Raw genomic sequence first — 13683 nt, 5'->3', positions numbered from 1 at the left:
AAAACACTCTAGTTACTAGAACTGCACTACATGCCAGAGAAAAATGTGTAGATTTGATTTGGAGAAAAGCTATTATGTCAGTGTACTGTGAAGACTTTACTAATAATTTATACAAGTCACGGTGGGGTGGGGGTTGTTTATTTATAATGTCCCTTTTCTGACCTCAAAATGTTGGTGAGCTGTACGAGTTAACCTCAGACACAGTGTGGTGCAACTGTGTGTCTGTCTCTCATCGTGTGTGTGCCTGAATATCTGTGTATATAATTTTTTTAGAAAACCAAAAGTCGCCATCAACCACTTTCCCATCCTGAAACCATAACTCCTGCGGTGACACTCCGCTAAATGTTCTGTAACTTTTCCTTCCCTCTCACTCTCCTTTCTCCATGACCCCGGTTGCGCTGCTGCCACCGCTGTTGCTGCTGCGCTGTCTCCACTTACACGGTGACATCACTGGAGTTTCCCCTGCAGCTGCATAAATACTACAGACTCTCCAGCAGAAGTTCACTCTTAACACAAACAGCACACTCAAAGAGAGAAGTGTCAGCACAGAAGACACAGACAACTGTTCGGTTTCTGGATTTCTTTAAAGATCAGACGGCAGAGGCTTTGTGCACAGCATGGTTGCATACACAACCACACCAGTTGATGTCGAGGCCGGTCCTGAGGCGAAGACTGTAGTTTTAGTTGAGAAGAAATCACCTGCAGAGTGGATATGGAAGGTGTGTGCCGTCCTCGTCATCGTGGCTCTTTGTTTAGCAGGTGTCCTGCTGTTTGCCTGGTACTGGAATACGAGGCCAGAAAGGATGGTAAGGAGCATCTCATCTTTTCGAGTATGATGAAAAGTCTTTCAAAACCTGTGTGTGTGTCTATATATGTATCTAAGGATTCTTTTTTCCTCCATGCAGACACAAGTAGGACAGCCAGAAGCACTAAAGGCGAAGAACACTGGCGAAAAACCAGGTGATTATACACATGGGTGCTTATGAGAGGTTTTGAGAGCTACATTTGAGTCTTTGTGGATTATTTGAGACAAGCTCACATTTTTCTTCCTTCCTTCAGAGCCCCACTCCACGATAAAATGGATCAGCAGCAAAGCCAAGGCAGCCATCCACCTAGAAGGTGAGTCACCGCTTACCTTGATTTGGTCCTCAGCAAACAATAGGCTCATAATCTCAGCCTTCAAAGGAGCTTTTCTGAGTTTTTCTTCTCCCTCTGTGGTATTGGTAGCTCTCTTCTTTTTGGAAACCAAGAGCACAATAAGGAAGTCCCATAAGTCATTCATTAGCTTCAGTCAATACTTCATTCTGCTCTCCAAATAACAAACCTGTCAGTAATTCACACTCCGGTATTTCAAGGCTGTAACGTTTCTGATCTTTACTTGCAGGCAGCGACTCAAAAGGTCATCTGGAGTGGAGGAATGGTCAAGGCCAGGCGTTCGCTCAGGGCGGCTTCAAGTTGGAGGCCAACAAAATCATCATCCCACACACCGGCCTGTACTTCGTCTACAGCCAGGCATCCTTCAGGGTGATCTGTGGGAATAGCGATGACAATGAAGATGAGGAAAAAAGCCTCACAATTCTCAGCCACAGGATCTGGCGCTACTCAGAGTCTGTGGGAAGCCCCTCCACTCTGATGAGCGCCCTGAGGTCGGCATGCCAAGACACCATTCAGGATAGCTTCTCAGACCACGGCTGGTACAACGCCATTTACCTGGGCGCTGTGTTTCAGCTGAACGAAGGAGACACGCTGTGGACAGAAACCAACCAGCTATCAGAGCTGGAGACTGACGAAGGAAGGACCTTCTTTGGCGTGTTTGCACTTTGAAACGACTCTCCGCTTTGAGCAGAAAAGCTGCATGGAGCTTAAAAACTATGTGAACATATAGTTTTTTATTTCATCCACATGGTGATGTTTAAATATTGAAATCTCAATGGAGATGAAATTCCCAGCTGAAAACGTTAGGCTGGTTTTTTAAAACTATATAAACTGTAACAGTTTGCAACATTGTTTCTACTTTAGGCACTTTTGACATATTATTTATACTGACCTGAGATTGTATGAGGCTAGATTTCCTCTGCTGTATCAGATGATGACAAGGCTCTTTGGCTCAAGAGTTCAGATACAGAGGTGCTGTCATAGCTTGTATGTATTTATTTGTATTTATTTGTATTTAAATCACTGGGACCGGGACTTTAAAGGTATTTATATAAGTTTATATAACTTTAAAAATTTATATAAGTTGTGAAAAGAATAAAAATGCAGAAAACTACAGAGAATGGTCTCCTGTAATAGTTAGAAGTCTGTCCAGCCGGCGCTGCAGCACACACACACACACACACACACACACACACACACACACACACACACACACACACACACACACACAGTAGTTGGCAAAAGCTGCTATGAAATTCCTCCACAGCCAGCAAATACTTCCTTTGTTGGATCACACAAGTGGAGGGGAATTTCCTGCTTTTTTTCTGCCTCTTGCCGAGTGCTGTGTCAGGTGGAGGCCCACAGAAGCCTCAGCTCAGAGTGGGTTTTCCCCAATGGCAGCCATCCACCCCCACACACAGCCTCTCTCGTTCTCGACACCAACCCTTTCCCTGTGCATTACCACATACCTTGCTTTCAGTCAGCTGAAAAAAGACGGAACGGGAAGCTGTGCGAGATGAGGGATCATGGGACTGTGGCACAGCTGGGTTTGTCAGACTGTCATCATCTATAAACACACATCATACAAATAACGGACGCACTTGGGAGCAATTTGTCTACTTTTGTTTCATATGCAAGGCAAACATCCACTCATTGTCTCGGTAATGAGGTTCCCACTGGGCTTTACAGTTGGTCATCGTGTCAAATTTTGCTTCTAGCTTTTGTTTAATGAGCTTTTCTTCTGGGTTTATTTGGTTTTTTGAGTCCTGCAGAGCTGACCTAGAGACAAATATCAAGTTTCACTTGGACATAGATGAATTGGTCAAAACAGCCCGAGCAAATCAGAAAAACAACAAATAACTGGTGACATCTAGTGGATAGTGCAAACATGAGCAAACATGTGCTGTGCCTTTGGAATATGCACAACAATCCATATGATATGTCCACATATTTTAAAACGTATCAATTAAAACACGAGAAATACCCAGTGAAAAAACAAATATTTTATTTATGGTACCCATATATCTGCATACACATACTCTGAAATATATTAACATTTAATATCTTAGATATAGTGAATACAAATATCCCCAAATCCATGTATATTCTTATATATGTGCAAGATAATAGAACATTTCTGAAGTAATTTCTGCATTCATATACTACACTATCAAGTGATCAAGGTACTGCACAGTTAATAAATATGGCCTATTTCATTCATTTAAGTTGACTTTGACGGTCCTCCCCCAAACCCTGAGCTAAACCGAGTAACAGCGACACAGAGTGGAATCGTTTGTTCGGTTTAAAGTGCACACTGTGATTTACAGATATTTAAAAATATTTGACAAAGTGTTGTGTTACCTGCTAACAGCGTCATTCAGGCGTCATTGCTTTATAAAATCTGGAAATAGCTCATGAATGAAATAGTACATCCGCATTAACTGCCGAATAAATACACTATGTCACATTACTTTAAGTCCTTCATGGATGCTTTCACCACTTAGCTGAAGGCAAAAGATGAAGAAAATAAATTAGCTTCATTCCCAATCGTCTGTGGGAAAAAGGAAAAAATTCATGTACGTATACATACGACACAAAAAACGAAGTTTACAAGTATGACGGGTAACAGATTTACAGGTATAAAAAAAATTGTGCTTTCTCTGCATATCTACAGTAATAGCCATCACAGAAGCCCTCAACGTTTCACTGCTGTCCAAACATAAAGTGGTTTAGATTTACAAAAGGCAGAAAGTACAGACTGTGCTTCTATTAAGTATGTTGGAATTTGGATGGCTCCAGTTTTGTAGACTGTATATGAATGTGTTTGACGGATAACTGTACCCCGTGAAATTAGGCAGCCAGAATAGACAGCTGGGCCTTGGTCATCATGGTAAGTGATGGTGATTACTCATATCAAATGTTTCCAGGACTCCACAGATAAAAATCAAACTGTCTGATATCCCATTCAATGCAGTCTCCTTGTGCACATCTGGAACACTTCCATTCTCTGTCCAAGGACCATTCAACCTCATATATGCGCTTCCATGTATCAGAACACTAATGCTTCACCATTTATTTTGGGGCTGACGATGGATTTCCAAGGAGCTAAATCTGGCTGAGTGACAAATTTACAGTGTTTAACCCTTGAAATGCCAAGAAAAACAACTGACCCTCAGGAGGCGATGTCATGGTCTTTAATCCTTTATGTGCTTAAACGATGACAGAACGAAAGATTTACTGCGTTTAACCTTTTAAACGTTCGGAAAATTTCACTCCTCATGAACATCCTGGTTGCACTCCTGACCTCCTGGACTGCCAGAACTGCACACGGAGTGTATTTCCACTGATAACTGGTGTTTGGCCCCACTGAAGCTAAGGGCCCCAAATGGTGATTTGAAAGTAGGGTCAGCATCAGTGCTGGATAAGATCCAGAAGTGCACAAGAGGACGACCCCAAAGGACTGTAGATGACAATATCTGCAAGATACGTTAGATGCAGGCTTGATGTGACTTGACTTGATGTCTCCTACTGTACTGTACTGCTAAATAAACACAAACTTCAAAAAATACATTGTAAAATATGATTTCAAACCCCAAAGCTATCAAAACTGTCCTCATTCATCAGTAACTTTGATCAGTGTCTTCTTCAACATGGGTCTAATAAGGAACTAGCTTATTAAAATGCAGTTTTGTACTTGAACACACAGTCCTGACAACAGACATCCATGCATGCTTAGCTCCCTGGCCGTTTTAAATTATGGCTGTTTAATAATGCACATTTTTCGCTTCTGAGCTTCTCGGCTGCTTTTAGAGGAAACACTAGAGGGGGAAAAAAAGTCAAAACTGTACATTGCTTTGTCCCTTTGCAAATTTCAGTTTTCACAACTCTCCTGAAAGCTTAACAGAGAATAGAACAACAACTCTATGACAAAACAATCAAATATTACAGACCAATATAAATCACTACCGCATGTCTGTCTAGTTAATGAACTCGAGAGACAAAATGTGGAGACGATATAGCAAAGACACAAACACATCCTTTGAAGATCCTCGACACTGCGTCTCCACAACGAAACCAGATAACGAATGAGGGAGCGGAATGATTAAGAGACTATTGTTCACTTGATCTTTGAAAAAGACGTCGTGTGCTGCTAGTCTTAGATGTGCTTGTCGCCACGTCGAGCCACCGCGTGCGCCGTGTTTCTGGGTTGAACACAGTGAGATCAAAACTTAGAGGATGGGTGTTACCTGTGTGACTCTCCCCGAGTATAAAGCACTCCCGTGTACTCATTTCAGCTTCCACGCCGTGTTTTAAAACAGTGTCACTACTCCGCTGTGCTCGTTGCCCAAACAAGTGAAACTCACAGTGTCTCGTGCTGTTCTGTGTCCCTCGTGTGCGCCTCCCCCACCCGAACCCTCCCGTGTTTCACCTATTTATACAGCAGCGGGATCTGGCTGTTGTGACAGTGGTTGCGGCTCATCTTGCTGTCTGCTGGGTAGAGGTTGGAGGAGTTGGAGAAGGAAGGTGGGAGGGAATGATTGTCCGTGGTTGGGTTGGGATAGCCGGGCGGAGGGAGCAGGGACTTGGGATCTGGCTGAGAAGAAGGAGGCGGGGCATTGTGGTTCTGATTCTGGCCCGTGGAGGGTCGGCGGCGGTTACGTAGAGCCTGTCGTTCAGCCAGCTGATTGCGGAGCGCCGAAACCCTCTCTTCTTTCTGAAAACACAACCAGAGTCTGCAGTTACAAACTGAAGCATCCCTACGATGATCTAGAGCAGATATTTGTCATGTGATCGGCACACAGCCCCGGGGGCCGAAGCATCAGCCCGTGACTGACACTCTGTATAACTGCAGCACAAGCATGTCACAGATTTTTATATCAACTCTCAGAAGAAGAAAAGCACAAACACTTTTCTGGTGGCCAGCCATGAAGTTAAAACTGCCTGGGTTCCTTTGACAAAAACTGTGGGATTTTTCCATGATGTCAGTTTGTTGAAGTGTATATGCGATCAGTAGGTCTTGCACCAGGTCACATAACTTGACATTTATGATGATGCAGAATTTCCCAGATAACTTCTGTATTCTTATTTAGTTGATTATTAATGAACACTTTCTCTGAGATGCACAAAGGTTTCAAAATTCACAAGCGGGGTATTTACTAAAGTATTTATGATGTAGAACAAAATGTGATAATAAAATAATAAAATAAAACTTTTTGACTTTGAGACAATGACCTGCTGCACCTGATGGTGAAAGCAATGAAGAATGTTAGTCAGCTAATGCTGATCCATTTGTTTCAGGATCATTGAAGTCGCTGTTCTGTGGCAGAAAGCATTAAAGCAAACACATCATTTTTACACTGTCAGTTTAAATTAGCCAACATTGAATTAGCCAGGGTTGGCGTGATGATGTGATTTTGCCGCAGGGACAGGAGTGTTTTTCCATACTGTGCAGGACTTTAGAGAATCTGATTCAAAATCTATCTGGTGTTCAGAAAAGTAACTATGAGTTGATGTCCAATGAAAACTGCACTGTCAGAGGGTTTTTGTAGTGTCAGTCGCTGCAATTTTATACTGTTAACTAATAATTATGTGAAAATGTAAGTTGGGCAATGATGCAGAGAAATTCAAAAGTAATGTAACGAGAAGAGTAACAAATTACTTTCTTCAGGAAGTAAATCAGTAATTTATTCATATTACTTTTTGATAAACCCCTCACATCCTGAGTGTCAGGATTATAAACAACCCCCTGTCTTTCTGCCAACGTCTCACTTTGTGCTCCTGAAACTTTTTCCAATTACAAAGTTCATAAAAAAAAACCCATTTCCGGGTCCCTCATTCTGCTGGCGGTGGATTCCACCACACAGTAGCTTTTAGTCATTTTCCATTTTTTGCTTGCAGATGGATCTGACAAGGAGTCACCTTCACACAACAAAGTCAGAGAGAGACATTGATTTTTTCCCTCCTGTGTGGATGGGACGTAACTGCACTCTGCCTCTATAGGTTAATAAGTACATTTTAAAAATAATAATTAAACTGATTAAAAATAAATCACAGTGAAAAAGCAACTCTGATATCTGATTAACTGCTTCAGAAATGTTCCTAGTGAAATACATTTGTGGGTTTCAGCTCCTCAGCTTGTGTGATTTATGTGAGTGAAATATCTTTGGGACCGTTTGGGTGACAAAACAAGACATCAGAAGATGTTATTACAGGTTCAGGGCTATTATGACTCTGAAGTAAACAAAACCAGGATGTGTGGATGAATATGCATGTTGATTAGCTCACCCAGCAAGTGTCCCTGGACGGCGATCCCTGAAGAACATAGCAAATTAGCCTTCTGATCATTCCAGGATTTAAAATTAGACTTTTTATGCTGTTTATATCACTGCTCATATTTTTTTATTATTAGTGCTGTTAGTAAAATGTCACACTCAGGCACTTTTTTAAAACAATTGTTGCTGCTTTAACGTAGAAATTTCCCCTTACAGGTTAAAAAAGCACATTTAACCTTAAACACAAGTGTTTTATATAATTCATAGAAACCTGCAGGGAACTTGTGCTACTTCCTGTAAAATATTCTCTGAAACTTCCCTAAATATCTACAAGGAGATGGCAGAACACCACATAACACAACCCAGTGAGCCACCGCAGATCTAATAATGTTAAATATAGAAAGCTGGAATACACGGTCACTACAGTAATCAGCAGAGGTCCGGCAGCCTCGCCTCTGTCAGTGCGCCCCAGGCTGTGGCTGTGGCTACAATGTAGCTGCCATCACCAGTGTGTGAATGGGTGGATGACTGGTTGTGTAAAGTGCTTTGGGGTCCTTAGGGACTGGTAAAGCGCTATACAAATACAGACCATAATGAAATGAATTGTTACTTATAAAGAAAGATGAGCCAGAAATAACATGAAAACAAAACGGTTATTTCGCTGTTATTAACAGTGATGACAGCAAAAAAACACAATAACTGAAACTCCCGTCTCCATTGGCAGGACTTTCCCAGCATATACAGGAATGTTTGATTATCCCAAAAAAGGTTGAGGGAAACAGCAGGAAAATCACCACAGCAACAATAACATTATTATAATGTTTAACTAGTTGTTTCTTCTTTTTCATTCACATCTTTGTTTCTGAAATTGTCAAAACTACCAGGAAAATGCTCCGATTCCTGAAAAGGTATTTCACATAAGCTAACACATCCTCACTGGGACAGTAAATGGTTCACTCTGTGCAGCATGATCACATTTAGAGAACGACCAAAGACCAGCTGTGCAAGAAAAAGTAAAAACATATCTTTAAATTAAGCAACAACAATAATAATTTTGTCACCATAATTAAAGTTTTCGAAACTGAAATAAAAATAACAATAAAGAATTAAATCAAACATGAATTTAATAAGTGAAGAGATGCAGGTTTTTGATTACTTTTAAAACATAAAGCGACAGACAACCTTTCACTAAAAGTTACATAATACTGTTATTACTGTAGTTTTAAGGTTTCAGGTGACTTTATTTGTTCCCATTAGGGTTTAAAATCACAGCCATTAAAAAAACGAAAGAAACTTCAGTCTTTGCTGGATGTCCTCACTCGCTCTGTGGCAGCTGTGGTTTCTAATAATTGAGTTTTAGACTGAAAGATCAGATGAGCCACAGTCTGTGTCTCTGGGAACGCAACACTCACCTCCTCAGTCAATGCAGACGGAGCTTCAGAGTTTTCCCCCTTTAACTTGAACCATTATCAAAACTCTGCTTTTTTTGGCCTCTGACACTGTTTTTCTTTATTTTTCAGTTTCTCTGGCTGAAAATCCTCAGATTGTTTTGCTTTAGCCGACAGGCTTCTCCAAGAAAACAGCTTCACTCTTTGCTGTTCAACCCCGAGGTAAATGTGCTTCCATACAAAGAGAATGGCGGCAGGACAAAGAGCGTTTTAATGATGGACAGAGCTTCCAGGTCTGAAAAGTGAACCCAACAAAAAGTGCCAAGTTTTCCAATTAGAGAGAGCGTCTAGCCTTTAAGGGTCTTAGGCACTAGTTTTATACTCAATAACATGCTAAGTTACCTTAGTCATTAATATAATTAAAAACAAAGATTATCCGAGGTAAGCTCATTGGCTAATGAGCTGTCAGCCAATGAGTGTGCAGACTGCGATGGTGAAAATGCTTCATAGCAGGATTTGAAACGGCACCATCACAGTGTTTATATCCATCATTTCTATTGTCTATGATTAGTGAGCGAACATGCGTTTATTGATTTATAATGATTCCGACACACTAACGCACAAATACACTTAAAAGGAATTTTCCACATGCATCTAATTACCGTGCAGGTTAAGAGCATTTCTATGCACATATTAGGCAATGAGGTCATCACGTTTGCACTGCATGGGAACATCTTGCAGCATATCTATGTTCACACAGGCAGCACTCTCAGTGCTCAGCATGCCACACAAACATACATAATAAATGAATTACATAAGATATCTGTACAATGATTTTTTACGAGTGTGTAGTATATCTATCGCCTTCACGGGTGAACTCCAGGTTAAACTGGAATCTGTATTTAATAATAATGATATGTGCATCTGTTTAATGCGTCCTCACCTCCTGGATGATCTTTTGCAGCTCCCTGTTCTCCCTCTCCAGCTGCCTGGACTTTTCCTCGTCGTTGTTGTTGGTGGACGAGCCGGTCTTCAGGGTGTCCTGCTGCTCCGACTGCCACTCGCCGCGGGTGATGAGACGCCGCATCTGGACCGTTGCAGAGACAGGAATTCAATAAAGAAGAAAATCAGGACTGAGACCAGCTACCCTGCGCCCAATGAATAATGCATCTATTCAGAGCCCGTAATAAAACATCTTTAATATTTGCAGCCCTCTCAGCCAAATCACTCACATTTCTCTAAAGGCTTAAAAATATTATTCATCACTGAAGACTTTTATTTTACTTTAGTGACAAGTTCAGCACTCGCTGCTGCGCCGTCTCTGCACAGCAGTGAGCTCCCACAAATATCCTGATAATCAAAGGGTGGAGACGATATTGTGATTTCCTGTTAATGAAATTTGAATTTCTGTAAGCAGCACTCTTCCTTCTGTCTGCAGCATGTGCACCGCGCGGCTCTTCTTCTGTTCATAACAACCCAAAAAACCCACGGCACTGCCAGACGTGTAAAACGTCTCACTTTGTTTGTTGCGGAAGATTTTTTTTCCTACTCCAAATGTTTACGGCAGCTACAAATGTAAAAGCTCCCAGCAAGAAATTTCGCAGATTATTACCTTAATGTTGAAACGGTAAGACAGATATGATTTGAGCCGGTCCAATGTTGCGCTACACTCAAACGTCAAAGCGTGTTTATGCAGTTGGGAAACAAAAAAGCTGTCAGAGTGAATAATGTGATCGCGACTGTCGTGCGCTACAAGCTGCAGCTCATTCCTAAAGATGCTGAATTTGAAACGTTTGACCTTCAGTTTCACTTCACTATGAATGTCAGCGGATCTTAAAAGGTGTCAATCATGAGCAGGAGCACCTTGGGTACAAAGAGCACCACCAGTGTGATGTAGGCAGAGAAGACGATAGCTAGAGAAGCAAAGGCAAAGGAGGCGTCCTGCTGTGAAGACAGGATCATAGTCACCGGAGCTGTGATCAGGCACAACACCTGCAGGAAGACAGAGAGAGAGAAAGAAGTAAGAACAAAGGGGAGAGTGAGATTAAATGTAAAAAGAAAGAAGGGAGGTAGGGTTGGAGGACAGGAGGTGGAGAATAAAGCAGAGTTGGAGAGCGACAGGATGAGAGGGGAGGAAAATCACATCCGTAAAAGCATCAGGCATCTGTTTATCATTCCGGGGAGGGCTCCCATGTGAAAACAGCATTAAAAAGTCATGACTGAAGTGGCAACAGCGTGCTGACAATCTCCACATTGTCATCTCATCAGGGCCTGGAGCTCACAACTTAGCAAAGAGGAAGGAGGTCCCCTCGCAGACGCCATTAACTATTGACATCGTCATAAAACTGAAATGTGAATATTATAAGATAAAATAGCAACATTAGACGTGACTCACATTGTGGAGCCATGGGACGAAATGGTCACGCAAAGCTGCATTTAATGACATCATAAACAACCATAAATGATGGATGGATGATAAATCTTCTCCTCGATAAATGAGGCGAGATCTGTCCATTTATTAATTATATATCCACAGAGTATAAGATGATAAATGTGCAGCTGCTCATTAGGGAGCTTTCTTATTCATATATTAATGGGGATTCGGGCCAGTGCAGGAAAATGTCAGTTAAAAACAGCAACCTATAAAAAACCGTTTGCCTTCTCTTGATCAAAACAGGGAAAAAAAACCTCTGCTGGCAGTTAAAGCAACAGAAACAACTTTTATTTTTTCTCCTGCAGACATTTTACATCAATTCCAAAGTTAGTCTGTGTCAAGAGTGTCAGGAAATGGCAGCAAGAATTTGTCTAAAGTGGCTACGGTGAACATAATGGCTGCTATTCCAGTGTGAAGTGCATCCTAGGTGCCTGCGTTTAAGATGATTCACTTGCTATTAACAGCCGCTGAAAAATGTTTATGACTGACGGCTGCTTTTACTGCCATTCTTTAGTGCCCAAATGGGTGCATTTTTAAACCTATTGCTGCCATGGGACGGGATAACTCCATACTGTGCATGTGGTCTCAGAGATACACTTTGCATTACCCGCACTGTGCAACACGCAGTACATGCCCAGCACTAAAGCTGAACTGCAGCACTCTGATAAGGTTGGCTTGCATCTGAGTGCTGCGCAGTAACAGTCTGCTTTGTATTCTTTTGATTTCATTTAACATTTACTTCACCGTGAAATGTCTTTGAGTTTGCACTTTGCAAACAAGACTTGAAATAAGAGTATCATAGCAGCGCAGGTACGATGAGGCAGCACCTGGAGCTGGCAGCAGAATGATTTGGATAGAAATGCAATAGGGGCTCTGAATTTAAGAGAAAAACATACATATATACACATATATATAAATCCCAGATCAAGATGAATATTAACTTCCTTGTTGAATCTAAATTGACTCTAAAATTTGAATTAAAGATTTACTCCCAACTGTAGGTGTACACAAAGCATTGTAGTCATGTATGGGCAACTAATACAAGCCTAATATGGACCAATCGTGCTCATTTTCAGTGCTGTATTCTTATTCCAGGACCATTCATAATAATCCTTATTTATCTTATGTCATCCCTCGGTTCTTCCTCTGTCTGGAACAAGCCCGTCTACCTCCCCTGCCTCCCTGTAAGTCAGCGGCCCCTTCTCACTTGTTTTTTTGCAGAAGCTAGCATAATATAATTGTGATCTTGTGTATGCTGTCACTGCTTTGAATAATATTAGCTTTCACGCCACAGTACAAGCACATCCTGCATGCTAAAGAGTGATGCCTGCAGTTTACTTAAGGGATGTACGTATCGCTGATCACAAGTTATGCCGAGTTCCTTTAAATTACCTGTGACATTAACTTTTATAAACGACCAGAACCTGTAACGTATTGCCTCTCGAGAGCTGGCCAAGCTACCTGGCTGAACGAGCAGGAAAGTAACTTCTGGAAGGCAAAAAAAAATCTCAGCTCCAAAGTAATCATGGACCACTGGCATTGATTAACTCCCCGCTGATATACTGCGGGCATTTTGTGCTACGGAGTAATAAAAACCATACTTATTGCCACTTTGTTATTCCACATCCTACAAAAGCAAGACAGCTGTAAAAATTTAAACCGCCGCACCCAGAAATGGGCTTAGGCATGATGGAGCTGTTTCTTTACGGACTCACAGCAACGTTGTAAATAGCCATCCCCACGGCCCGATGGTCATTGATTTTTTCTGTGGAGACAGACTTGGTCTCATATGCCAGAAAAATGCCCAGCAGCAGCAGCAGACCCTTGTAGCCGTAAACCACACCTAAAGGAAAAGAGAGGAAGAGAGAGAACGGTGAGGCGATGGAGGTGAGTACAGATGAGCAGCCGTGTTATGCAACGCAGGCAGTTGTTTAAAGTGCAAATATTTATATAATATATAAAATATTAATATTAAATATGATGCTGATTTCCATTTTTATGTTAAGACTCAGCAGTTTTTCCTGAATCACACACACCCAAAAATTATTTATATTCATACTGCCTGCTATGCAGCTCTTCAGCTGAAGAGCTGTAACAAGCAGTTTTAGCTCCTCCCTAAAAGCCCAATTGCTACTCATTGGCTAGCTTCTGGAAGCCAGCAGAGGAGCAGCAGTTAGAGATAAAAAAAAAAAGTATTATCATTACAGGGAACATAATGCAGGCTTTAGGTGTTAATCAGGGTGTGATGGTGTTGCTATACAGCTTAAAATACTAGCCATCACCAAATGACTCTTTAGTGTCTCCCTGCACTCTGGGATATGTGCATGTGCATTAAATAAATGCAACACTATGAGGGACAGTTAGGGCCAACAGTAGGACTCCTGGGATGTCATGGGGGCTATAAGTTTGGTCATTAGCTTCTGAGAGTCAATCT

General features: G+C 41.5%; 2 protein-coding genes across 10 annotated transcripts in view; one reads left to right on the top strand and one right to left on the bottom strand.

Annotated features, from left to right (window-relative positions):
- The first annotated feature begins 405 nt into the window (after positions 1 to 405).
- On the top strand, positions 406 to 2255 carry tnfb (tumor necrosis factor b (TNF superfamily, member 2)). The gene is made up of 4 exons (XM_082552429.1): positions 406 to 806; positions 906 to 960; positions 1060 to 1119; positions 1385 to 2255. Exons 1-4 carry the CDS (start codon positions 618 to 620, stop codon positions 1822 to 1824), a joined length of 744 nt encoding a protein of 247 aa, XP_082408555.1. The 5' UTR covers positions 406 to 617; the 3' UTR covers positions 1825 to 2255.
- Positions 2256 to 3143: 888 nt separating this feature from the next.
- Positions 3144 to 13683, bottom strand: part of gabbr1a (gamma-aminobutyric acid (GABA) B receptor, 1a) — a 126969-nt gene continuing 116429 nt past the window's right edge. For 7 of the 9 annotated variants that reach the window (XM_082553002.1, XM_082553003.1, XM_082553000.1 and 4 more), the window contains 4 exons: positions 12965 to 13092; positions 10679 to 10807; positions 9759 to 9902; positions 3144 to 5869 (listed from right to left, as the gene is read on the bottom strand). In XM_082553002.1, the coding sequence (XP_082409128.1) occupies positions 5585 to 5869; positions 9759 to 9902; positions 10679 to 10807; positions 12965 to 13092 (686 nt within the window). In that variant the 3' untranslated portion in view covers positions 3144 to 5584. Of the gene's footprint in view, positions 5870 to 9758; positions 9903 to 10678; positions 10808 to 12964; positions 13093 to 13683 lie in introns of those variants that run through there. The other 2 variants (XM_082553006.1, XM_082553008.1) reach the window with 2 other exon arrangements.

Source organism: Aulonocara stuartgranti (assembly GCF_965226115.1).
Source record: "Aulonocara stuartgranti genome assembly, chromosome: 11".
NCBI classification, from domain to species: Eukaryota; Metazoa; Chordata; class Actinopteri; order Cichliformes; family Cichlidae; genus Aulonocara; species Aulonocara stuartgranti.
Note: the sequence above shows the minus strand (reverse complement) of the source record. Positions and strands in the feature narration are given on the sequence as shown.

What these genes read in the sequence shown, in the direction of transcription:
- tnfb (XM_082552429.1), top strand. Translation starts at nt 618, where the DNA reads ATGGTTGCATACACAACCACACCAGTTGATGTCGAGGCCGGTCCTGAG. An exon ending in ATACGAGGCCAGAAAGGATG is followed by an intron (nt 807 to 905) that starts GTAAGGAGCATC and finishes TCCTCCATGCAG; the next exon opens with ACACAAGTAGGACAGCCAGA. An exon ending in GGCAGCCATCCACCTAGAAG is followed by an intron (nt 1,120 to 1,384) that starts GTGAGTCACCGC and finishes CTTTACTTGCAG; the next exon opens with GCAGCGACTCAAAAGGTCAT.